Source organism: Ascaphus truei, chromosome 18, assembly GCF_040206685.1.
Source record: "Ascaphus truei isolate aAscTru1 chromosome 18, aAscTru1.hap1, whole genome shotgun sequence".
NCBI classification, from domain to species: domain Eukaryota; kingdom Metazoa; phylum Chordata; class Amphibia; order Anura; family Ascaphidae; genus Ascaphus; species Ascaphus truei.
In genome coordinates this window covers 40,113,179-40,137,072 of record NC_134500.1, presented here as the reverse complement: position 1 = coordinate 40,137,072, position 23,894 = coordinate 40,113,179, and the positions used below count along the sequence as shown (strand labels likewise).

At 45.9% G+C, this 23,894-nt stretch overlaps 2 protein-coding genes and 1 non-coding gene across 3 annotated transcripts; 2 read left to right on the top strand and 1 right to left on the bottom strand.

Moving 5' to 3' along the window:
• Positions 1-699: 699 nt before the first annotated feature.
• On the top strand, positions 700-1,337 carry LOC142469218 (histone H1-like). The gene is given in 2 exon segments (XM_075576176.1): positions 700-874; positions 877-1,337. Coding segments are annotated over 2 exon segments (636 nt in total).
• Positions 1,338-5,400: 4,063 nt separating this feature from the next.
• Positions 5,401-5,811, bottom strand: LOC142469217 (histone H3-like). The gene has a single exon (XM_075576174.1). The coding sequence runs from the start codon at positions 5,809-5,811 to the stop codon at positions 5,401-5,403; it is 411 nt and encodes a 136-aa protein (XP_075432289.1).
• A 15,950-nt stretch (positions 5,812-21,761) lies between these two features.
• Positions 21,762-21,834, top strand: TRNAV-AAC (transfer RNA valine (anticodon AAC)). Its single transcript has one exon. It is a non-coding gene; the product is annotated as a tRNA-Val (tRNA).
• Positions 21,835-23,894: the final 2,060 nt, after the last annotated feature.

Below are 23,894 nucleotides of genomic sequence, written 5' to 3'. Positions count from 1 at the left end.
TCCCAGGAGGTTGCTACAGCATTGGGGCCGCGTGCGCGCTTCTCCCGCGCATCTGCGAACGCCTAATGGCCGCCGCAACCTCTCTATCCACTTTCCTGCCCTCGCGCGACTTCCTAAGGGCTGCCTTAACTCTCGGCTCCTATCTGCGCATGCGCGATCTATCTGGGGCCTTCCCTGCGCCTGCCTTTCACTGCGCATGTGTGAACTAACGCGCAATGGCGGCGCCCTGTTCTCTGAGCCGCCCGGACCTCGGCAACGCGATCGCGGCCCTAACAACGGGCCGCTCGCGTCCCCGGCAACCGGCCGCATCAGGGAACAGCGCACTGCTCACTGCACTAGCCCCCACCCTCGCGTTGAGCCAGCGGGTCCGTCAGAGGCGTCGGTGGCACCCGCGATCGCTCGGCACGCTACGGAGGGGGTCTCTGGAGCAGATTTAAGACCGGGGCTACAGTAGTAATAATTAAAGGATAAAATGCCCTTTTCTTGCAGCCTCAGAAACACAAAGTCAGAGCAGTGTTTGTGATCCAGGAGGATGAGAGACAGGGGCGGGGCTCATTGATTATAACCAATGAGAGAGAAGCTCACTCCGACCACTAACCAATCACAGAGCAGCAGGCTCTGTATATAACTCCCGGCAGCTCCCCGCCCCAGTATAACTTTCTGTCACTGTGTTCCGGGATTTTACCTGCTGCAGCTGAAATGGCCGAGACCACTCCTGCGCCTCCTCCTCCTCCAGCTGAGAGCGCCGCCAAGAAGAAGCAGCTGAAGAAAGCGGCGGGAGCCTCGAAAAGCCGCCCAGCAAAGTCCGGTCCCAGCGTGTCCGATCTTATAGTGAGAGCTGTGTCCACCTCTAAAGAGCGCAGCGGGGTCTCCTTGTAGCTCTGAAGAAGGCTCTGGCTGCAGGAGGCTACGATGTGGAGAAGAATAACAGCCGCCTGAAGCTGGCTCTTAAGGGCTTGGTGAGCAAGGAAACCCTGATCCAGCTGAAAGGGAGCGGAGCCTCCGGATCGTTCAAGCTGAATAAGAAGCAGCTGGAGAGCAAGGAGAAGGCGGCCAGGAAACAGGAAGTGGGGAAACCCAAGAAGCCAGCGGCAAGGAAACAACCCGCCAAGAAGCCAGCGGCAAGGAAACAACCCGCCAAGTCCCCCAAGAAGCCCAAAAAGGCTCCTGCGGGAGTGAAGAAAAGCCCGAAAAAGGCGAAGAGACCTGCGGCCGCCAAGAAGGCAGCAAAAAGTCCGAAGAAGTCTAAAGTTGCCAAGCCCAAGAAGGCTGTGAAGAGCCCGGCGGCTAAAAAGTTTGCAAAGCCCAAAGCTGCTAAGAGTCCAGCTAAGAAGTGAGACCGAGAACTTCAGCCTTTTACAAACACAAAGGCTCTTTTAAGAGCCACCACAACCCCACAAAGAGAGCTCTGCACATAATGTGTAACTTAGAATGTGTCTCCATCTTATCACATGCAATGGTTTGTTTTACACAGGAGAACAGGCAAAGAAAATAAACCTAGTATGGGCTCTCAGACACCAACTGGATGTGAAATGAAATAGATGCAAAATCAACTCTTTAATAACCAAAATTAAAATGATGGGTTTTAATACGAGTATTAAACGCTAGGATCCTAAGGTCTGAACACTATGTTCAGTGTTCTGGATCAGTAAATATGACTGCGAGTAAACCTCAGTGTGTAACAAGCTGTGGTGGACTAGTGGATAAATCAACCACTGTCCCCAAGGAATCAGTCATGTGGTCACTGTAACGGACTACCGTAGAGCTACAATCAGTGTAGTTGCTGTATCAACCCAAACCCTAGCCTGGTCTGCCTCGTTGGCACAGTGCACTATATAGATAGATATCCAAATCAGCAAGTGAGGATACTACTATAATGTGGTGAAAAGAGACCTCGCTTCATTAGTGTAAACAGGTATTCACCCTAGGCCAGGCGTCGTCAAACCGCGGCTCGCGGGCCGCTTGCGGCTCTTCTAAGGATTTGTGGTGGCAGGCAGATCATGCTGCAGCAAGCGCGTGGGAGGCGGCGGTGAGGTGGATGCCGTGCGAGAGCAGGTAAGTTTTTTTTCAATGTTGAATGAATGGTTGCTGGGGGGCGGGACTTAGAATGCCGGCCGGGCCGCAGAGGATTGGCTGCAGGTCAGAGGGTGCTGGGGGCGGGACTTCCGCTTCCTTCTGCAGAGCACACGTGGTGTGTGTGTGTGTCTCTTCCCGCTCCTGGCTCCTCTGTCGGCTGTGCAGTGTCTCCCCCCCCTCTGCCCGCCCGGGCCGGGGTAATAGGAGGTGGGTTTTTGTGCCTTTGCCTCCACCTTTGCCTCCTGTACTGGCGCTCCCTTCCCTCCCGGTCCCCTTGGTACGGGAGATGGGCGCGGGGGCGGGCAGTGGTGGCTGCGCGGTGTCCCCCCATTCTGCCCCGGGAACCCGTGGCTGCCCGCCGGGGGAGGGGGGGCGGCAGTTTGTACCTTTGCGTCCCGGCGCTCCCATCCCCCCACCCCCTTGGTGTGGGAGATGGGTGCAGGGGGAGGCAGGTGGCTGCCTCGGTCTGTACTCCTGTGTGTGTGTGTATCTGTATGTGTGTGTGTATCTGTGTGAGCGTGTGTATCAGTGAGTGTGTGTGTACCAGAGTGCCCTCCCTCTGTCTGTCTCCATTCCTATCTCCCTCTGTCTCCCTCTATCTCTCCCCATCCCTGTCTCTCCCTCTCTCTGTCTCCCCTCCCTGTCTCCCTCTGTGGCGAAAATGGGGGGTAATCAGCGCAATAATAAAGGCAGTGGGCTCGGCTGGTTACCCCTATTTCGTATTGGGGATGAAGTGGTTAATATTATATGCTGTTCCCCTTTTAAGACTGCTAATTTAGGAACGGAGTGAGCCAGCACCCTGATTTTTGGGGTGCAGCCTCAGTGTAACCCCCCAAGAACACACATATTAAAAATATAACTTTGTCATAAGGGAAACATATATTTTTGATGAAGTGCCTTTCTGTTGTAGTTTTAAAATGTACAGGCAGGATGCTATTGTTTCTGCCTGCCTTTGTAATGCATTAAGGAACAAATGTTATGCATATATGAGTCCCCGGTTGGGAGATGCCGATGCGTCTAGGGGATGAAAGACATCAGATTCTTGAAGTGTCACGTAATCAGGATGTTTCTGAGTAGCAGGTCCTGTTACTCATCCTGGATATTTCACACCTTGGGACCAAACTCCAGACATTGCGTCCCCAGAAATGAGTGGCCCCTTTTTACTTAGCAGTGCTACCAAGCTGCTTACTGAGCATGCTCAGAGTTACCTGAGCTGGCTGTAGGATTTGCCCATGTGACATGGAAGGTTCTGATAGGAGGAAGATAATTCCTTGCCAATGGGATGAGGCTAATGTAACACTTCACAGGCCCTTGTCCTTAAAAAGGCCTGTAACCCTCATTCCTGTGTTGTTGCTGTGTTGTTGCTGTGTTGCTGTTGTTGCTGTTGCTACCTGATTTCTTCAAGCGGATAAGATCTAAGTACAGCGGCTACGATTCCAGAACGCAAGGGGTTAAAAACATCGCAACAAGGAAACTTGGGGATCCAGACCAATCCCAGAGAACCAGAAAAGACTTTGCACATTGCACATTCACAGAAGGATTGGACTGGCTATTTATTTGCCATTTTGCAAATGGACTACATTTTAAAGGACAATCTTCTGGTGCTTGGCACCTTTCTGGACATTATCCTCTGTTTCTCTACCCGTAAGTGTAATTATTAAGTTTATTCTGCAGTTGTCGTGTGTTTGCCTATCAAGGGAATAAATCTCAGTTTATTTTGCTCAACCTGTTCTGTTCAATCAGGATCCACGAAATATAAATGTGTTATTAAGCGCGTCTCCCATCACACCCTCCCCCTTCCTGTCTCCCTCACCCTCCCTGTCTCCCTCACCCTCCCTGTCTCCCTCACCCACCCTGTCTCCCTCACCCTCCCTGTCTCCCTCACCCTCCCTGTCTCCCTCACCCTAACTGTCTCCCTCACCCTCTGTCTTATCTTAACTGCCGTATATCTACACCGAAGTACCCTACCCTGCTTTCTTCCAGATCTGATTCAAGTTTCACACGGGAGACATCAGAAGACAGGTAGGGAACACCTCCCCTCCAGTATAGTACCATAAGGATCTGAGGTAAGGAACACATCTTAAAGGGTTTGCTCTTAGGTAAGTACTGATAGCTACAAATCACTAATGGCAAAAACTGATTGAACCAAACCAATCAACGAGGCTCAAAATGTCCATCGGGGCTCTCTGAGAGCCTGTATAAATCACACGGGGAGGGAACCGCATCAACTCGCGGTGTGAGACTGTGAATACGGTAGTAATCAGAACCCTGCGCGTGCACGTATGGAGACAGAGCCGTATATACCATACTTACCACAGAAGAATTAAGCTGAGACTTACTGCACGTTGGAATTATTCTGGCTTCTTTCAAACCTCAATGTACCAGTCATTATAAGCCCTATAACGTACATATATATTTTTACTATTTGGTTCAATCAGTTTTTGCCATTAGTGATTTGCAGATATCAGTACTTACCTAAGAGCACACCCTGTAAGATGTGTTCCTTACCTCAGATCCTTATAAGGACTGTTGTTTAGTGTGTCACTTGAATCTCATAGAACACACTACTACTCTAGACCCTGAACCTATACGGTTCCAGTTTTGAAGGTCAGAACACCTTCAGGTCGTTGTTTTTAATACCCAATATTTTACATACTTGTTGCAGTTAATAAAGTTATGTTTTAAACCATTCATTCATCACCAGAGTGTGAACTTGAGTGCTATATTTGGGTTCTATTTCTACCCCACCTTCTTCTGTGCATATACCCAACGCACCGTTCACCATTTACTTCTCAGTGGCAGAAGCAGGGGCTCGCCTATTGCTTTACATTAAAAGATCAGTACATTGTGGAGGTAACAATAATAGATAATTATGTAGTTAGGGTACAGTGGGCGCTAAACAATAAGCAAACAGACAGGAACCTATCAAGTATCAAGCACAAAAGTTCCCATAAAAATTCAGTTTGATCTCCGTAGGCACATGAAAGTGACTGTAGGAGGGGGAGAATTACTACACACTTTCTATATACAACATATGAAATCAGACTAGCCAGGTTTCGTTTTAGTTACGTGTGCCTATAGCGTACAATAATGATTGTATGTGTATATAAAACATCTTAAACTTATATGCACAAATACCGAATATGCCTTTATCTATATTGTCACGCCTAAAAGGGATGTGGATACGTCTCCTTTCTAATTCTCTATATGGAGATCACTATACGTATCTGTTAATATTGATCTACTAGCCAATTTGATTGATAATTTGGCGGCTCTGAAAAGAGCCTTTGTGTTCTGGGTGTAAATGAAGTGGGTGCAGTTAGCCTAAGCTCTCTCTCCTCTGATCCTGCGGGCCAGCTGGATGTCCTTGGGCATGATGGTGACTCTCTTGGCGTGGATAGCGCATAGGTTGGTGTCCTCGAAGAGCCCCACCAGATAAGCCTCGCTGGCCTCCTGCAGAGCCATGACGGCCGAGCTCTGAAAGCGTAGATCAGTCTTGAAGTCTTGGGCGATCTCCCGGACCAGGCGCTGGAAGGGCAGCTTGCGGATGAGCAGCTCGGTGGACTTCTGGTTGCGGCGGATCTCCTGGAGAGCCACAGTACCGGGCCGGTAGCGGTGAGGCTTCTTCACTCCGCCGGTGGCCGGAGCGCTCTTTCTGGCAGCCTTGGTCGCTAGCTGCTTACGGGGAGCCTTTCCTCCGGTGGATTTCCGGGCGGTCTGCTTGGTCCGGGCCATCCTTTGCTGTGACAGTGATCTCTCCGATCCTAACCTAACTGACTAAAAACCGGGGAAAAGTGCTAGGTATTTATAGAAGATGGATCGCTGCGATTGGCTGCTTTGTGACCCGCACCTCGCTCTGATTGGTTCTAGGAAAACCGTTGGGATTTTCAAACATCCCGCCTAATCTAAGTCCGAGATTGTCCTAATTAAGTTTGGATATATTTAGCGCCTGAAAGCAGGACAATGAAAAAGATGTATTGTAATAACATTAGTGTTTGCACAGATCCAGTACAGAGCTCTCTGACACGGAACATGTATTTATACCAAACATACAAATGACCTGTAGCCCCCTGTAAACAGCTCAGGCTATATATATCTTCCTTCTACTGTGGTAAGTCCTGTTAAGATCAGGCGCCAGTAATCATTATGGGTTTTCCCCCGTCATAGCCCTAACCCGAATGGTAAATGCCGGCCTGGACTCTGTTGCAGGCGTGAGCAAGAGGGAGGTTCTGCTGACACCAGGAGGGGAGGGGCTAGCTCTATATTTAGCAGCCCACTCCGGTGAGTGGTGGTTGTTCTTCGTGCTTGCTGTGTGCCATGTTCCTCTCTGACTGATGGTCCTTTAATGAAGAGTTCGAGCGAGCAGAGAGACCAAGGGTCTACAGCTGCTGAGTGTTAGGCCGTAAGCCACGAATCCTGCGGAACGGTCCGAGGAGTATCGGGAGGCTACGGGCTCCCCGGCGCAGAATGCCGGTTGAGAGCGAGAGGAACCAAACCGATCAGCGTCTGTAGTAGAGCTGATTGAATCATAGACTGGTGGACCAATGCCCTCACCCTGCTGCCAGTGGTGATGGGAATAGAAATCAAGACCCACCTCGAGGCTAACCTCGGGGGTGGGCCACGGGGTATTGCCGCCCTAGCTCAGACCATCCTGTCGGCCGAGTGACTTGGAGGGAAGGAGAGGAGGAGGTCGTGGGGAGTTGAGCAGGTTGTACTTGGCCCTAGCGATTGTTTTGTGGCTGCTGAAAGCCTTATCGTTGGGATATCGTTGCCGTGTCAAATAAAGAGACTGTTCTGCACCCGTAAAGACCGTGTGTGATTTGGAGAGTATAACCCTGGGACCCGAGGGGTTCTTCTATACTGGTCCTATCCCATTACCCTGGGAGTATAGAAGATGGAGGCGCTGCACCACTGAGATAATATGGAGGCTACCACCCCAGAAGCCCGGTCCTGGCTCCCCCACAACATCGCGGGAAGCTCAGGCCCTCCTGTTCCTCACAGGTACGCACCACTACACCTGTAACCAGCCCCCATGCATCCCTCACACTCCCTTAGAGACTGGGGGGGAAACAGGGTTACATACCTTTAATCAGTAACATGTATTATGAGGGGTTTTCTTTCCCGGTTCTTTACTGGTTCATCTTCTTATAAAGTTTACATTGTGTTATTATAAACCCGAACACAAAGACACAAAGACAGCGGAGCAGCGCGGCTCTTTATCTTTATTTAAATTTGTGCAGTTCAGAAATCACCACACGGTGGCAGTGCTGCTCCATAAATGGGGCTTCCCTAAATGTACTGCTGCGACACACTTTATTCGAGCAAATACCCAGTATGTACCTGGCAGATACCTGGAATGCGCCGCTCCTCACCTCTGACAAGCCCCGTTGCATTTGCCTTCCCAGCCTGGGTTCATGCCTGGCTGATGGGCGGCTGATCTGTTAAATGATAATGATTAGGATTTAATAGGCTGCAATGCTTCGCGTGTCTACCAGATGGCAGAAATTCATGAATTGTAATGCAGTATATATATATATATACTGTGCAGTATTGCAGCCAGCGGGAATAAAATGCTTCAATCCCTGCCTGGAAAATAACTCAATGCACTCGGGCAGAAAACAGTCACAAACCTCAATACACCCGGGTATACCCGAATTCGTGGGACTAGCCGAGCTCGAATAAAGTGTGTCGCCAGTGTATACTCGCTGTCACTGCTGTGTGTTATCTGATCAGTTCCTAACGTGGATCTTTGGGTTCCCTCTAATGCTCCAGTCACATTACTTTCCTCTCAATCATAATACCAAGACTATATATTTATATACACAATCTGTTATCATTTTTTCCTATTTATTTAATTACCTCACTGCTTATGAAATATTAAATAACAATGTAAATCACACTTACAAAAGCTGATACATTTAAACATAATCGGAACTGTATATTTATATCTCCATTTTTTCTGTGTTCTCAGAAAAATATTAGCCTTTAAGCAGACTATTTAATTATGTGTTACATGTTGCTATGTTTTTACATCAATTTCCAATGTTTATCTATTTCACAATTTAGGCAGACCTGGATAGGGTATATTTCCATTGATTCAACGTGTGTGTATAATCAACACTGGCCACAGGTGACTTGTTAATAAGAAATGAGCATGCTGCTATTGCTAAACCCTGCAACACTCCCAAGGTCAAATGCTTCAAAAGAGACAATAAGGGGTTTAGGGGAGCAGGACAGCAGGGTGGCCAGGATAGCGCGTACACCAATTTCGGCCGAGGCAATGGCGCCGTGGCTGGAAAGATATCCCAATAAGGAGGCAGCCGGGTTTTTGCGGGAGGGGTTCAGAGTAGGTTTCCGGATCCCTTTCGATAAGCAGGCGGGTTTAGGGGATAAAGGGGCCGGCGAGAAGAACTTAAAATCAGTCAGGCTGAATGGGGTGGTAGCAGGGGAAAAAATCAGAAAGGAAATTGAGTTGGGCAGGATGGCAGGCCCTTTCGGGTCGCCTCCCCTTAGCAACCTGAGGGTGTCACCATTGGGGTTAGTTCCCAAGAAAGAGGAAGGGGAGTTCAGGTTGATTCAACATCTATCCTACCCGAAAGGGTCGTCGGTCAACGACGGGATAGATAGGGAATTATGCTCTGTGAGCTACGCCTCTTTCGACCAGGCGGCGGCATTGGTGGTGAATACAAAAAGGATGGGGGAGCACAATGGTTGGAAACAGGCAGTGTTAGAGAACTGGTGATTGCTTTTTAAGGTGAAGCGGTTATATCTTGAGCGGATGTGTTAGCTCAGGTGTCTAATCTCTAATTGGAAGGATAAGCACACATGGGTGTACGTGTGTTGGTGTGAAGGTGAAATGAAATAAAGATATATAAAACTTACACGGCCTTGTGTAAGCCCTGTCACATCAAGGTTTCTTTGGGAGTCCCGTGTGCTTCTGATGAGGCTTTTCTTCTTGCGATGCGGGTTCTTCTTCTTGATGTAGCGGCCACTTACTTCGTTGATTCACAGTGCCACTCCAGGGGGATTTCCTCTCGTATAAATAGAAAGGAGGATAGGGTTAACACATATAATTATATATATACGTCAATGTGGGGGGGGGGATGGTGTGTTTTATGAACCACCAAGAAGATAGTATACTATATATTATAGTTTAGCACTCACACGGACCAGTGTGAGTGTAATCCTATCTTGGTATCTTGTACACTTCTAGGTGTTGCCCAATCAGAATATCAGATGATGAAAGGGTGGGGTATAAGGGTATTGATGGTAAATATAACACGATACTCACACGGGCCAGTGTGAGTACACACTCTTAGCGGTATCTTGCTCTTCTATTCCAGTTGTAGGTGCTGGTGAAGATGGGGTTAATATAAAAGACACTAATGTCTGGAGGGTAAAAACACTAACTTTAATAAAACATGAAAAATAAAAAACAAACACAGAATATAATTCTGTGGAAGGTAAAAGCAAGGGGTAGACAGTGTGGTGTTTAGTTGTAGGGAGTCTCTCTCTTCCGCGTCCGGATGGAGAGCTGCAACTGCACCTCCGCCTCCTCTGAAATGTGCTTTAAAATGTTCCAGGTGAAGAGCAACGCGTTTCGTCCAAGTACTGGACTTCCTCAGGCTCTGTAGATGTGGTCCTGCTGTTCCCAATCTCTTTTATGCCGAGTTGGACCAATCCAGATCGTTGTGTTGGTCCGGTTCCGTTTCTCTAATGCGACATGATGTCGCCATCTTGTGAGGTGCGCGCGCATCCCATCTTCTGCTGGGTCGCGTTTGTGTGGTGATCTGATTGCTAATAAAGTTTTGTCCATGTTGATGTGTTACGTGTTCTTTCTAGCTCAGCCAGTAAAATCATTAGTGTCCTTGTCAATGTCCAATTTGTTTCAATAAAGTTCTGAGTTGATAAAAAAGGGGAGAAAGTGCGCGCGCAGTCCCTAATGTACTGCGTGATACACTGGCGACACACTTTATTCGAGCTTGGCTAGTCCCACGAATTCGGGTATACCCGGGTGTATTGAGGTTTGTGACTGTTTTCTGCCCGAGTGCATTGAGTTATTTTCCAAGCAGGGATTGAAGCATTTTATTCCCTCTGGCTGCAATACTGCACAGTATATATATATATACTGCATTACAATTCAGGAATTTATGCCATCTGGTAGACACGCGAAGCATTGCAGCCTATTAAATCCTAATCATTATCATTTAACAGATCAGCCGCCCGTCAGCCAGGCATGAACCCAGGCTGGGAAGGCAAATGCAACGGGGCTTGTCAGAGGTGAGGAGTGGCGCATTCCAGGTATCTGCCAGGTACATACCAGGTATTTGCTCGAATAAAGTGTGTCGGTGCAGTAGTATTGAAAGTCCCTGGCTTCTCGCAATTGCCTGAGGGGCTGAAAAAATTATGTATATATATCGTGGAAGGTATTGAATATACCTAAGGTTGTTACTACATAGGGTATGCTTGCTATACTATGCCATAAGTCTCTCAGTGTGTAATTTAATAAAATTATCTATGTGTGATAAGTTATGTGTCTTTTTTGTGTGCTCATATTGTTGTAAAGTGATTAAAAGTTGATCTAAATTTCAATTAAATTATTTTGCTCCAAAAATTGAAAAACATGATTCAATCTTGTGTTTGTTGATTTATAAATAGTGTAAGTTTTAATGTGAGTTAATCTGGTTTTGTGTTGATAAAAAGGTGATTAAATATTTAATGTGTAAGGTGTTTAATTTAATTAAATTAGATTAAGTGGTTTATTGTAGAGTGATGGATGTAATTTGTGAATAATGCATAACTTATTATAAGTTGCATCCAAAAGTAATATATATAAAAAATGACATATATAAAAAATATATTGTCTTTTTACTGAAAGTGAGTGTTTGAAAATTTAAAGTGCAAAGTGATTAAGGTTAATTTTGTGAGATTAGTTTAAATACCTATTAAAGTTTAGTGGAAAATGGTGTTGATAGGGATAATAAAATAATGATATTCAACTAATAATGGTAAGCAACATGCTGAATTAATATCTTATGTGGGTAAGTATGGCAGGTGAAAAACCATGCTTTAAATGTATACTAACCAAATTTAAAGCGCACTGCTGAATAGGGCAGGTGGAATTAATAGTGCCTAAAGCAGGCTAATGTAAATATAAAAAACAGCAAACAGTTCTAAAAATCCCTGCGTAAATACATATGAAACTGGAGAAGTGTCTCTGTCAGTGATAAATCGGCGCTAAAAATATAAAAATATTAAAATATGAGGTCCTGCATTTTAAAAGGCAGTCGTGGTAAATGCTGTTCAATCCTAAATAGCAGAGGGAATTCCAAAATCTTGAGTGGATATATCTGTTTGTTGGAGAAAAAAAGGAGATTAGTGATTGTCATGGATTGCATTGGTGGGGCAGATGGGACAGGGAGCATTGATGGAGAAGGCAGACATTAAGTCGGCGTTCAGGCTCTTGCCGGTACATCCAGACTGTTTCCATCTATTGGGATGCAGATTGGAAGGGAGCTACTTCATCGACCTCTGCCTACCAATGGGATGTGCGCTGTCCTGTTTCTATTTTGAAACGTTCAGCACATTTCTGGAATGGGTGGTCCGGGAAAGAGTGCAGGCAGCAGGGGTCTTACATTACCTTGATGATTTTTTGTTTGTGGGGCCAAAGGGTCCGGTTTGTGCGCCAGATGGCTGGGGCAGTTCTCTGCCATGGCCCGCGAATTCGGGGTTCCGCTGGCGGCAGAGAAGACCGTAGCGCCCACCACCACCCTGAGTTTCCTGGGCATAGACATAGACTCCATCAAAAGGGAATACAGGTTGCCTCCCGAGAAGCTAGTAGCGCTACAAAGGATGATTAGGGAGTTCATCCAACTGAAAAAGACCTCGCTGCGGCACTTCCAGTCCATGTTGGGACACTTGGTGTTCGCAGCGCGGATCATGCCAGTAGGGAGGGTGTTCTCCAGGCGGTTGTCGGCAGCCACAGCAGGGGTAAAACACCACACCCACTTCATTCGAGTCACAGGGGAGATACGGAGGGATTTAGCGGTGTGGCTCGAATTCTTGGGTAAATACAACGGGAGAACGTTATGGAGGGGGCGGTCGGTTTGGAACTCCGAGCTGCAGCTCTTCACCGACGCTTCCGGGTCCGTGGGGTTTGGCGCTTATTTCAGGGGGGCTTGGTGCGCTGAGGCATGGCCGGCAGAATGGGGGGGGACCCACCTGGTCAAAAACTTGACTTTCCTTGAGCTGTTCCCACTACTGGTTGCCGTGCACTTATGGGGATCCCAGTTCGCAAACAGAGCGGTCACGTTCTGGTCAGACAATATGGGCGTAGTGGAGGCAGTGAACAACTTCGGATCACGGTCCCCACCAGTGCTATCGCTACTGCGCCAATTCGTGCTGCGGTGTCTGCAGCTGAACATCGCATTCAGGGCCAGGCACGTACCAGGGGTGGAGAACAGCATAGCTGACGCTTTATCACGTTTGCAGATGGGGCGTTTTCAGAGCTTGGCACCAGGGGTGGCGATGCACGGCGAGAGGTGCCCAGCGGCCTTGTGGGAGCTGGGGACAGTGGCGTGATGGAATTAGTAAGGGCATCACTCGCCCCGGGTACGTGGAAGGCATACACAGCGGCATGGCGGGATTACACAGCACACGTGGGGGCAGCGGGGGAAAATTTCTCAGAAGTGGGCGCGCTGCTCAGCTACATGATGGGGTTAAAAGACAAGGTTCTGGCGGGCGGGACCATCAGCAAAAGGTTGGCAGGGATATCCTTCTTCTCTAAGCTGAACGGCAGGGGCGACGCGACCAAGAATTTCACAGTGACACGGGCGCTGGCGGGCATGGTCAGGGGAGCAACCCCCAGGGATAGCAGAAGACCAGTGACCCCAGCGATCTTAGGGGGCTTGGTGCGCCTCACGGAAGTAGTATGTTCATCCAGCTTCGAAGCCACGCTCTTCAGGGCTACATTCGCGGTGGCATTCTTCGCGGCGTTGCGCGTGGGAGAGCTGGTTTGCGCGTCCAAACAAGGAGGGGGTGGCTTGCAGTTGGCAGACGTAAGGCTGGCAGGAGGGGCGCTGAGCCTGCTAATCCGCAAGTCGAAGACAGACCAGGCAGGAAGGGGGGCGTGGATCACGCTGAAGGGCTTACCAGGGAACTCGACCTGCCCGGTAAAAGCAGTAGGGGAGTATCTGACCCGCAGGCCAAAGAAAGGGGGGCCCCTGCTGGTGCACGAGGACGGAGGGGCAGTATCGCGATTCCAGTTTCTGCGCGTCTTCCGCATGTGCCTCAGGGAGCGGGGGATGGAGGAGGGTCAATACGGAACACACTCGTTCCGCATTGGGGCAGCAACCGAGGCAGCGCGCCTGGGACTCTCAATACCCAGAATTCAGAAGATCGGGCGGTGGAAATCCGACAGCTACCGGGTGTACATTAGACCGGAGCTGGCAGGGCGCCAAGACACGGTAGCATAGAACTTCGCCAACTGGGTTTTCCCTCTCCTCTCTGTGCTTCCCCAGGTGCGGCGGAGATCTGGATGGTGGGAGATTCGCTGGTGCACTGGGCCGGAAAGAGGGCATTTTCACGACCGTATGGGGGAAATCTGGGGTTGGGCACAGAGCAGGCGGAGGTAAAATGGTGGGGGGTGAGAGGGATGCGATGGGGTCAGCTGTTCCCGCTGCTTATTTCACGGGCCAGGGACAGGAGGGCACCTGACATCATCGTCATCAACGCAGGGGGCAATGACTTGGCAGCAGTGCGGTCCACGGTCTTAGCCCAACAGATAAAGCAGGACATAGCACGGATCATGGCTCTTTGGCCAGGGGTTCAGTTAGTATGGTCGGACATCATTTGCAGGCGTGTTTGGAGAGGGGAGAGGGGCGCGGAACCCAGGGCGGGTAAACAAGACACGAAAAAGTTTGAACAAAAAGTTGGGGAAATTCGTGAAGCAATGCGGGGGGTGGGTAATAAATCACCCACAGTTTAGCTTCAAAGTAGAGGGCTGGTTCAGGGAGGATGGGGTACATCTGTCTGACATAGGGGCAGACATGATGAACAACAACCTGCAGGAGGGTTTGGAGGAGGTTATCGGGGGTATGGCGGCACAGGCTTAATTTAAGGGGTTTAAATAGGCCCGTCGGTGGCGGCAGTTGGGGGAGGGGGTAGGTGCTCGTCCTGCCGGAAGGGGCTCGGGGCTGGTAAAGCGGGTTGAAGCGAGGGGGCAGGTCACCGGGTCATACATCCGGGTGCCCCTCCGTTGCGTTACCAGCACCGAGCATTTCCGGTGCGGACCGGGATAGTAACTATCTCCATGTTGTTGTAAATAAACAAAGCCGCGGCCTTTATACCTCCAAAACGTTGTCCTTCTCGTCTTTTGGTCAGTACCGGGAAAAGTAGGGAAAGGAGTAGGGGAGGATACTCGCGCCTCCCTGGTCATAAAGCGGGCCAGCCCATTTGGGTGGCACAGCCAGTGACCGGGGGGCGCGGCCTCCCCGATCCAGGCGGGCCACAGGAGTGGCCAGGGGGAGGGGCGACCAGGAGGGGGGGTGTACCTTCGGCCAGGAGCGAGCTTCGGTCACTTGCTCCTGGCTCGCAACATAATCCCACCCACCCATCCCTTTTCTTAGTCAAGGATCATCACAATCACGGGGGCCGGTATAACTTCTCTTCATTCCACAGAATTCAAGATAGTCCGGATCGGGAACAGAGTCGGGAAGATCCAGATGGAAGGGGAAAAAATGGGGCCAATTTGCTTTGTCATGGCGGCAGTTGGGGGAGGGGGTAGGTGCTCGTCCTGCCGGAAGGGGCTCGGGGCTGGTAAAGCGGTTTGAAGCGAAGGGGCAGGTCACCGGTCATACATCCGGGTGTCCCTCCGTTGCGTTACCAGCACCGAGCATTTCCGGTGCGGACCGGGATAGTAACTATCTCCATGTTGTTGTAAATAAACAAAGCCGCGGCCCATATACCTCCAAAACGTTGTCCTTCTCGTCTTTCGGTCAGTACCGGGAAAAGTAGGGAAAGGAGTAGGGGAGGATACTCGCGCCTCCCTGGTCAAGGATCTCCATATGTAAACACTACTTAAATACCTCTGGTTAAGTTACCAATGATCACAGTCACGTGCTGTTTGATACATTTTCTGATTTTAAAGCCCATTTTTTTATTCATTGTTTATTAATAAAGTATTTTAATTATGTCATTATACATTCAGTTTGACAGAGTGCTGGTAAACAAGGTTTCCTTTTCTTTCATATACTTTTGGTTTTAGAATCCTTTCAGACAAATTTTTCTTTACCAAATAGAGTAAGATTCTTGTTTATTCAAGTGTACTTTTGAAATATATATTATTAAACAGAAAACGTAACCTCAATTTAGGCAAGATTTCAAGCACACACAAATGAATCTGATGTGCTTTCTTGTGGACTGAAAAGCTGTTTCTGGAAACATTTTTAAGAGTTCCATAGAGTAGTAGTTATCACGTCTGCTTAACACGCAGAAGGTCCGTTGTTCAAAACACAGTGGAACTATGTAGTTGTCTGGTCTTTTATGCATAAATGTACGTTTTTGAAAACAAGATACTGTATTGTAACGGCAACAGAAATCTTGAATCCAGAAATATTGGATATGGTTTTAGTATCCTTTCAGACAATTTTTTCTTTACCAAATAGAGTAAGATTCTTGTTTGTTCAAGTGTACTTTTTGAAATATATATTATTAAACAGAAAACGTAAGCTCAATTTAAGCATGATTTTGAGCACACACAAATGAATCTGATGTGCTTTCTTGCGGACAGAAAAGCTGTTTCAGGAAACAATTTTAAGAGTTCCATAGTGTAGTGGTTGTCACGTCTGCTTCACACGCAGAAGGTCCTGGGTTCAAAACCCATTGGAACTATGTAGTTACACCCATACATACACACATACATACCTATATACACATGTATTTACATACCCGTGTACTTAACTACAAGTATACATCATCTACCCATATATATATATACACATACAGGCAGTCCTCGTTTTACAACGCTTCGTTCTACAACGAATGGCTTATCCAACGCTATGCAATGCATACCTATGTTCATTTATGCAACGCCAAAACGGCTTATCCAACGCTCTTACAACGCTTTGCAAAGTTGCGTAAAATATTTTGTGTATTTCAGCATTAAAAAGCCTTCAGGAACGGAACCTTTCATTTAAACCATGTTCCTATGGGAAAACATGTTTCGCTTTGCAACGTTTCGCTATCCAGTGCCATTTTGAGTAACGCATTGTGTCGGATAACCGAGGACTGCCTGTACACCCATACCCATATATGTATATATATATATACATAAGAAAGTCAAACCGCGCTCTTGCTTCCTAACAGGATCTCGTAGTGGATCAACTCTTCCCTCTTGCAGCTGATGTGATGTGAAGGCACCCCTCCTCCACAGGTCCCGTCGCAGGATGGCTCCAAACGCGGGCAACAGCAGGGAATAAAACACAAAAGCGCACCGAGGGTCAAGATTTAATTAAAACATGTTAGTAGTAATAACAATAAAAACTTACATATAAGGGTAAGTACATCCAGTATTAAGGTGCAGAGGAAACAGTCCTGGTGGTGTCCTGGGCATAAAGAGATGGTGCAGAGGCTTACAAGGTAGACCCACGTGCTGGGGCTGCCTGGCTCAGCACCATATAGTTCTTACTTCCGGGTTGCAGCTTCTCGCAGGACCCGTGAATAGTAGCCCACTTCAAATGCCGGTTTCCCAGAGAAACTCACTCCGGCGTGCCGAAGGGTCTCTGGTTGTTGATGGGACAGCTGGGGGTAGGTACACCTGTGGGCTGACTTCTAGCTGCACCGTAGGGCTTTCGCAACGCGTTTCACACAGTGTTGTGCTTCATCAGGCGATCGCCTGATGAAGCACAACACTGTGTGAAACGCGTTGCGAAAGCCCTACGGTGCAGCTAGAAGTCAGCCCACAGGTGTACCTACCCCCAGCTGTCCCATCAACAACCAGAGACCCTTCGGCACGCCGGAGTGAGTTTCTCTGGGAAACCGGCATTTGAAGTGGGCTACTATTCACGGGTCCTGCGAGAAGCTGCAACCCGGAAGTAAGAACTATATGGTGCTGAGCCAGGCAGCCCCAGCACGTGGGTCTACCTTGTAAGCCTCTGCACCATCTCTTTATGCCCAGGACACCACCAGGACTGTTTCCTCTGCACCTTAATACTGGATGTACTTACCCTTATATGTAAGTTTTTATTGTTATTACTACTAACATGTTTTAATTAAATCTTGACCCTCGGTGCGCTTTTGTGTTTTATTCCCTGATATATATATACATACTCATAAACCCGTGGAAAGATGGTGGAGCACTGCAAAAAATAGGGCTGGAGGCAGATCAGTGAAAAATAAAAATGCTTTAATGGAAATGCATGGTAGCAAAAGCTACATTAAAAGGATCCCTTTGCATTACCAATGATTATTTTTCACTGAACTGCCTCCAGCCCTATTTTTTGCAGTGCTCCACCATCTTTCCACGCATACTTTATCTACAAAACGGAACAGATGCACGCTTTTATGGAGCAGAAGGGGTCTACAATGTGAGTTATTTACTCTTATTTCTGAATATTGTGACTGTGACTATAGGGTATTTGCAGGGCTCCAGCCTATGGTTCAGGATACCATCCCTCTATATAGTGATTGCACTGGGAGTCCCTTTATATATGGGCTTCCATGTGATTTCATTTTGAGGGTGGTTACACTTTTTCTGTCCATGTTGGGCTTTATATGGTGAGCTATATACCCTGTCACATATATATATATTTTTTCATTGACCTACTGACCGGACTCCTAGGCTATATTGCCATCATTGTACAATCCTGGATTTAGAAGCACCATACAGAGATTCATTTCTCATCCTTTGATACTCATAAACCCATATACATATATACATACATATATCCCACCTATATATCCGTATACATATATATACCCATACATACATACACATATATACCCATATACCTATACACATACATATATATATATATACCCATCTACATACATCTACCCACATAAATATACATATACACACACCTACATATACATACCCAAAAGCATACATGCATCTATAGCCACCTATCTACATATATGTACCCATGTATGCCCACATATATAATCCCCTATACTTATGCATACCCATCTACGTATATACCCACATACATATATACCCCCATACCAGAATGTGTAAAAAGCATTTATTTGTTGTCACCACGCGATCCCCTGAACGAAGGGAATGGGAGGGGGAACCGTGGGAGCAGCCGCCTCTCCAGCTGCATGGCAGGCCGCTCCACTCTCCCCCCTCCCCCGACCGCGTGCGCCTCTCCATTGTGAGGGCCCACGTGGCGGAGCGCGAGCACCGCCAGCCCCTCGGCTGCGGGGAAAAACAATGAGGCACCGGGTGGGGGGGGGTGCAGCCCGCGTCCCGTATGCCTGTCCTAAATATACCTATATATATTTGCGCAACGGGGCACCGGCCCGTACCTACCCGGCCCTGCTTGCACGGGTCGCGTGCTGTCCCGTTCCTACCCGGCACTAGTACTAATATAAAGTATTAGTACTAGTATTAAACAGAAAACGTAAGCTTAATTTAAGCAAGATTTCGAGCACACACAAATTATTCTGATGTGCTTTCTTGCGGACAGAAAAGCTGTTTCAGAAAACATTTTGAAGATTTCCTTAGTGTAGTGGTTATCACATCTGCTTCACACGCAGATGGTCCTGGGTTCAAAACCCGGTGGAACTATATAGTTTTCTGGACTTTTATGCATAAATGTACGTTTTCGAAAACAAGATATTGTGACGGCAACGGAAATCTTGAATCCAGAAATATTGGTTATGGTTTTAGTATTCTTTCAGACAATTTTTTCTTTACCAAATAGAGTAAGATTCTTGTTTCTTCAAGTGTACTTTTTGAAATATATATTATTAAACAGAAACGTAAGCTCAATTTAAGCAAGTTTTCGAGCACACTCAAATGAATCTGATGTGCTTTCTTGCGGACAGAAAAGCTGTTTCAGGATACAATTTTAAGAGTTCCATAGTGTAGTGGTTATCACGTCTGCTTCACACGCAGAAGGTCCTGGGTTCAAAACCCAGTGAAACTATGTAGTTGTCTTTTCTTTTATGCATAAATGTATGTTTTCAAACAAGATATTGTGACGGCAACGGAAATCTTGAATTCAGAAATATGGGTTATGGTTTTAGCATCCTTTCATACAATTTTTTCTTTACCAAATAGAGTAAGATTCTTGTTTGTTCAAGTGTACTTTTTGAAATATATATTATTAAACAGAAAAGGTAAGCTCAATTTAAGCAAGATTTCGAGCACACACAAATGAATCTGATGTGCTTTCTTGCGGAAAGAAAAGCTGTTTCAGAATACATTTTTAGGAGTTCCATAGTGTAGTGGTTATCACGTCTGCTTAACACGCAGAAGGTCCTGGGTTCAGAACTCAGTGGAACTATGTAGTTGTCTGGTCTTTTATACATACATGTACGTTTTCGAAAACAAGATATTGTAACGGCAACGGAAATCTTGAATCCAGAAATATTGGTTATGGTTTTAGAATCCTTTCAGACAATTTTTTCTTTACCAAATAGAGTAAGATTCTTGTTTGTTCAAGTTTACTTTTTGAAATATATTTTATTAAACAGAAAACGTAAGCTCAATTCAAGCATGATTTTGAGCACACACAAATGAATCTGATGTGCTTTCTTGCGGGCAGAAAAGCTGTTTCAGGAAACAATTTTAAGAGTTCCATAGTGTAGTGGTTATCATGTCTGCTTAACACGCAGAAGGTCCTGGGTTGAAAACCCAGTGGAACTATGTAGTTGTCTTGTCTTTTATGCATAAATGTACGTTTTTGAAAACAAGATATTGTAACGGCAATGGTTAGTCTTGAATCCAGAAAAATTGGATATGGTTTTAGTATCCTTTCAGACAATTTTTTCTTTACCAAATAGAGTAAGATTCTTGTTTGTTCAAGTGTACTTTTTTAAATATATATTATTAAACAGAAAACGTAAGCTCAATTTAAGCAAGATTTAGAGCACACTCAAATGAATCTGATGTGCTTTCTTGCGGACAGAAAAGCTGTTTCAGGAAACATTTTAAGAGTTCCATAGTTTAGTGGTTATCACATCTGCTGAACACGCAGTAGATCCGTTGTTCAAAACACAGTGGAACTATGTAGTTGTCTGATCTTTTATACATAAATGTACGTTTTGAAACAAGATATTGTGATGGTCCTGGGTTCAAAACCCAGTGGAACTATGTTGTTGTCTTGTCTTTTATGCATAAATGTACGTTTTCAAACAAGATATTGTGACGGCAACGGAAATCTTGAATCCAGAAATATGGGTTATGGTTTTTGCATCCTTTCATACAATTTTTTCTTTACCAAATAGAGTAAGATTCTTGTTTGTTCAAGTGTACTTTTTGAAATATATATTATTAAACAGAAAACGTAAGCTCAATTTAAGCAAGATTTCGAGCACACACAAATGAATCTGATGTGCTTTCTTGTGGACTGAAAATCTGTTTCAGAAAAGATTTTAAAGAGTTACATAGTGTAGTGGTTATCATGTCTGCTTAACACGCAGAAGGTCCTGGGTTGAAAACCCAGTGGAACTATGTAGTTGTCTGGTCTTTTATGCATAAATATACGTTTTCAAACAAGATATTGTGACGGCAACGGAAATCTTGAATTCAGAAATATGGGTTATGGTTTTAGCATCCTTTCATACAATTTTTTCTTTACCAAATAGAGTAAGATTCTTGTTTGTTCAAGTGTACTTTTTGAAATCTATATTATTAAACAGAAATGTAAGCTCAATTTAAGCAAGTTTTCGAGCACACACAAATGAATCTGATGTGCTTTCATGCGGACAGAAAAGCTGTTTCAGGAATCAATTTTAAGAGTTCCATAGTGTAGTGGTTATCACGTCTGCTTAACACGCGGAAGTTCCTGGGTTCAAAACCCAGTGGAACTATGTAGTTGTCTGGTCTTTTATGCATAAATATACGTTTTCAAACAAGATATTGTGATTCCAACGGAAATCTTGAATTCAGAAATATGGGTTATGGTTTTAGCATCCTTTCATACAATTTTTTCTTTACCAAATAGAGTAAGATTCTTGTTTGTTCAAGTGTACTTTTTGAAATATATATTATTAAACAGAAAAGGTAAGCTCAATTTAAGCAAGATTTCGAGCACACACAAATGAATCTGATGTGCTTTCTTGCGGACAGAAAAGCTTTTTCAGAAAACATTTTTAGGAGTTCCATAGTGTAGTGGTTATCACATCTGCTGAACACGCAGTAGATCCGTTGTTCAAAACACAGTGGAACTATGTAGTTGTCTGATCTTTTATACATAAATGTACGTTTTGAAACAAGATATTGTGACGGCAACAGAAATCTTGAATCCCGAAATATTGGTTATGGTTTTAGAATCCTTTCATACAAATTTTTCTTAACCAAATATAGTAAGATTCTTGTTTGTTCAAGTTTACTTTTTGAAATATATTTTATTAAACAGAAAACGTAAGCTCAATTTAAGCATGATTTTGAGCACACACAAATGAATCTGATGTGCTTTCTTGCGGACAGAAAAGCTGTTTCAGGAAACAATATGAAGAGTTCCATAGTGTAGTGGTTATCACGTCTGCTTAACACGCAGAAGGTCCTGGGTTCAAAACCCAGTGGAACTATGTAGTTGTCTGGTCTTTTATGCATAAATGTACGTTTTTGAAAACAAGATATTGTAACGGCAATGGTTAGTCTTGAATCCAGAAAAATTGGATATGGTTTTAGAATCCTTTCATACAAATTTTTCTTAACCAAATATAGTAAGATTCTTGTTTGTTCAAGTTTACTTTTTGAAATATATTTTATTAAACAGAAAACGTAAGCTCAATTTAAGCATGATTTTGAGCACACACAAATGAATCTGATGTGCTTTCTTGCGGACAGAAAAGCTGTTTCAGGAAACAATATGAAGAGTTCCATAGTGTAGTGGTTATCACGTCTGCTTAACACGCAGAAGGTCCTCGGTTCAAAACCCAGTGGAACTATGTAGTTGTCTGGTCTTTTATGCATAAATATACGTTTTCAAACAAGATATTGTGACGGCAACGGAAATCTTGAATCCAGAAATATGGGTTATGGTTTTAGAATCCTTTCAGACAATTTTTTCTTTACCAAATAGAGTAAGATTCTTGTTTGTTCAAGTGTACTTTTTGAAATATATATTAATAAACAGAAAAGGTAAGCTCAATTTAAGCAAGATTTCGAGCACACACAAATGAATCTGATGTGCTTTCTTGCGGACAGAAAAGCTATTTCTGAAAACATTTTTTTTTTTTTTTCAACTTTGTTTTTATTGGTTTTTAGTGCATACAATCAATGGGATACATTACGTTGATAATTATTCCACGTATACACTTTACTTACAAGGACATACTACATATGACGGACGCACGTGGGGGAAACCTACAGGACAAGACCTTAACAGACAGACAACAATTACGGGGAAGTATGGGGGGGAGGGGGGGGTAGGGAGGGAGAGGCGTAGACGAGTCTCTTACTGCTTGATGAACCGACGTCCTGCGCCGGCACCGTTAGCACCCTGCTCTTGATCTCACCGAGAGCCCTGCGCCAGATCCGCGTCCGTTCTTCCACTTCGTTTCCATTGGGGTAGTACCACTGCCCCGTGGGAACCCTGCCGTCCGAACGTCCCGTGTAGTCCCCCGTCCATCATCCAAGGAGAACCCACTTCCATCTATCAAAGCCTTATGGTGGCCTCATTCATCCCCTGAATATCGGTCTGTGCCAACCACAATGACCAGACTTTTTCGAATTTATCGGCCGAATCGTTAACTAAACTCGTTAACTTCTCCATTCGGCATATGAACCAAATTCTGTTCCTGATTTTGTCTATAGAAGGAATCGCATTCTGATTCCACAGTGCTGCGGTCTCGCACCGCATAGCGGTGGCAAAGTGTGCTATCAACTTGTTACCCGATCTAGATACCTCATTCGTAGGTTTACCTAACAAAAACAGCCACGGGTCCAGCTGAATTTTGAGCCCCAAAAAGATCCTCTGCAGCCAATCTCGGATCTTGGTCCATATCGGCACTATTTTCGGGCAAGACCACAGCATGTGTACCAGATCCCCTTGTTCCCCGCACTGCCTGGGGCAGAGCGGGGAAGACCCCCGTTTGAATTTAGCTAATCTAACTGGGGTGAGATACCACCGTAGTAATACTTTATACGAGTTCTCCTTCAATGTTGTGCAGATGGAGCTAGTGGCCGCGGCCTTAAATACCGCGGCCCAGTCCTCGTCCTCTAGGTGGCCCTGAAGATCCTCTTCCCATTGCGTCATGAAACGGGATTTACCTGTCCTGTCTGTGTTCGTATTCACCACCTCTCTGTACAAGGCAGAGATCAGTCCCCGCGTGCCTGTCCCGCGCACACAGAGCCTCTCAAAATTCGTCAGCGGTGGCCTCCCCGGGTGTGCTTTATAATATGCCCTGACCTGGAGGTATTTCATAAAATCTGTGTTGGGAATGCCTGTTTCCGACTGTAATGATTCGAAGGATTTGATCTTACCTTTAACCTCCAGGTCCTTCAACCTTCTAACCCCCGATTTACGTCAGAGCGGGAAGCTCTTATCTGTCAGACCAGGAGCAAAGTCCGGGTTGCCATATAAAGGTGCCATCAGAGTATGTTTGGAGGTCAATGAGCTGTTATCTTTGGAAGCCTCCCAGAC

What these genes read in the sequence shown, in the direction of transcription:
- LOC142469217 (XM_075576174.1), bottom strand. Translation starts at nt 5,811, where the DNA reads ATGGCCCGGACCAAGCAGACCGCCCGGAAATCCACCGGAGGAAAGGCT.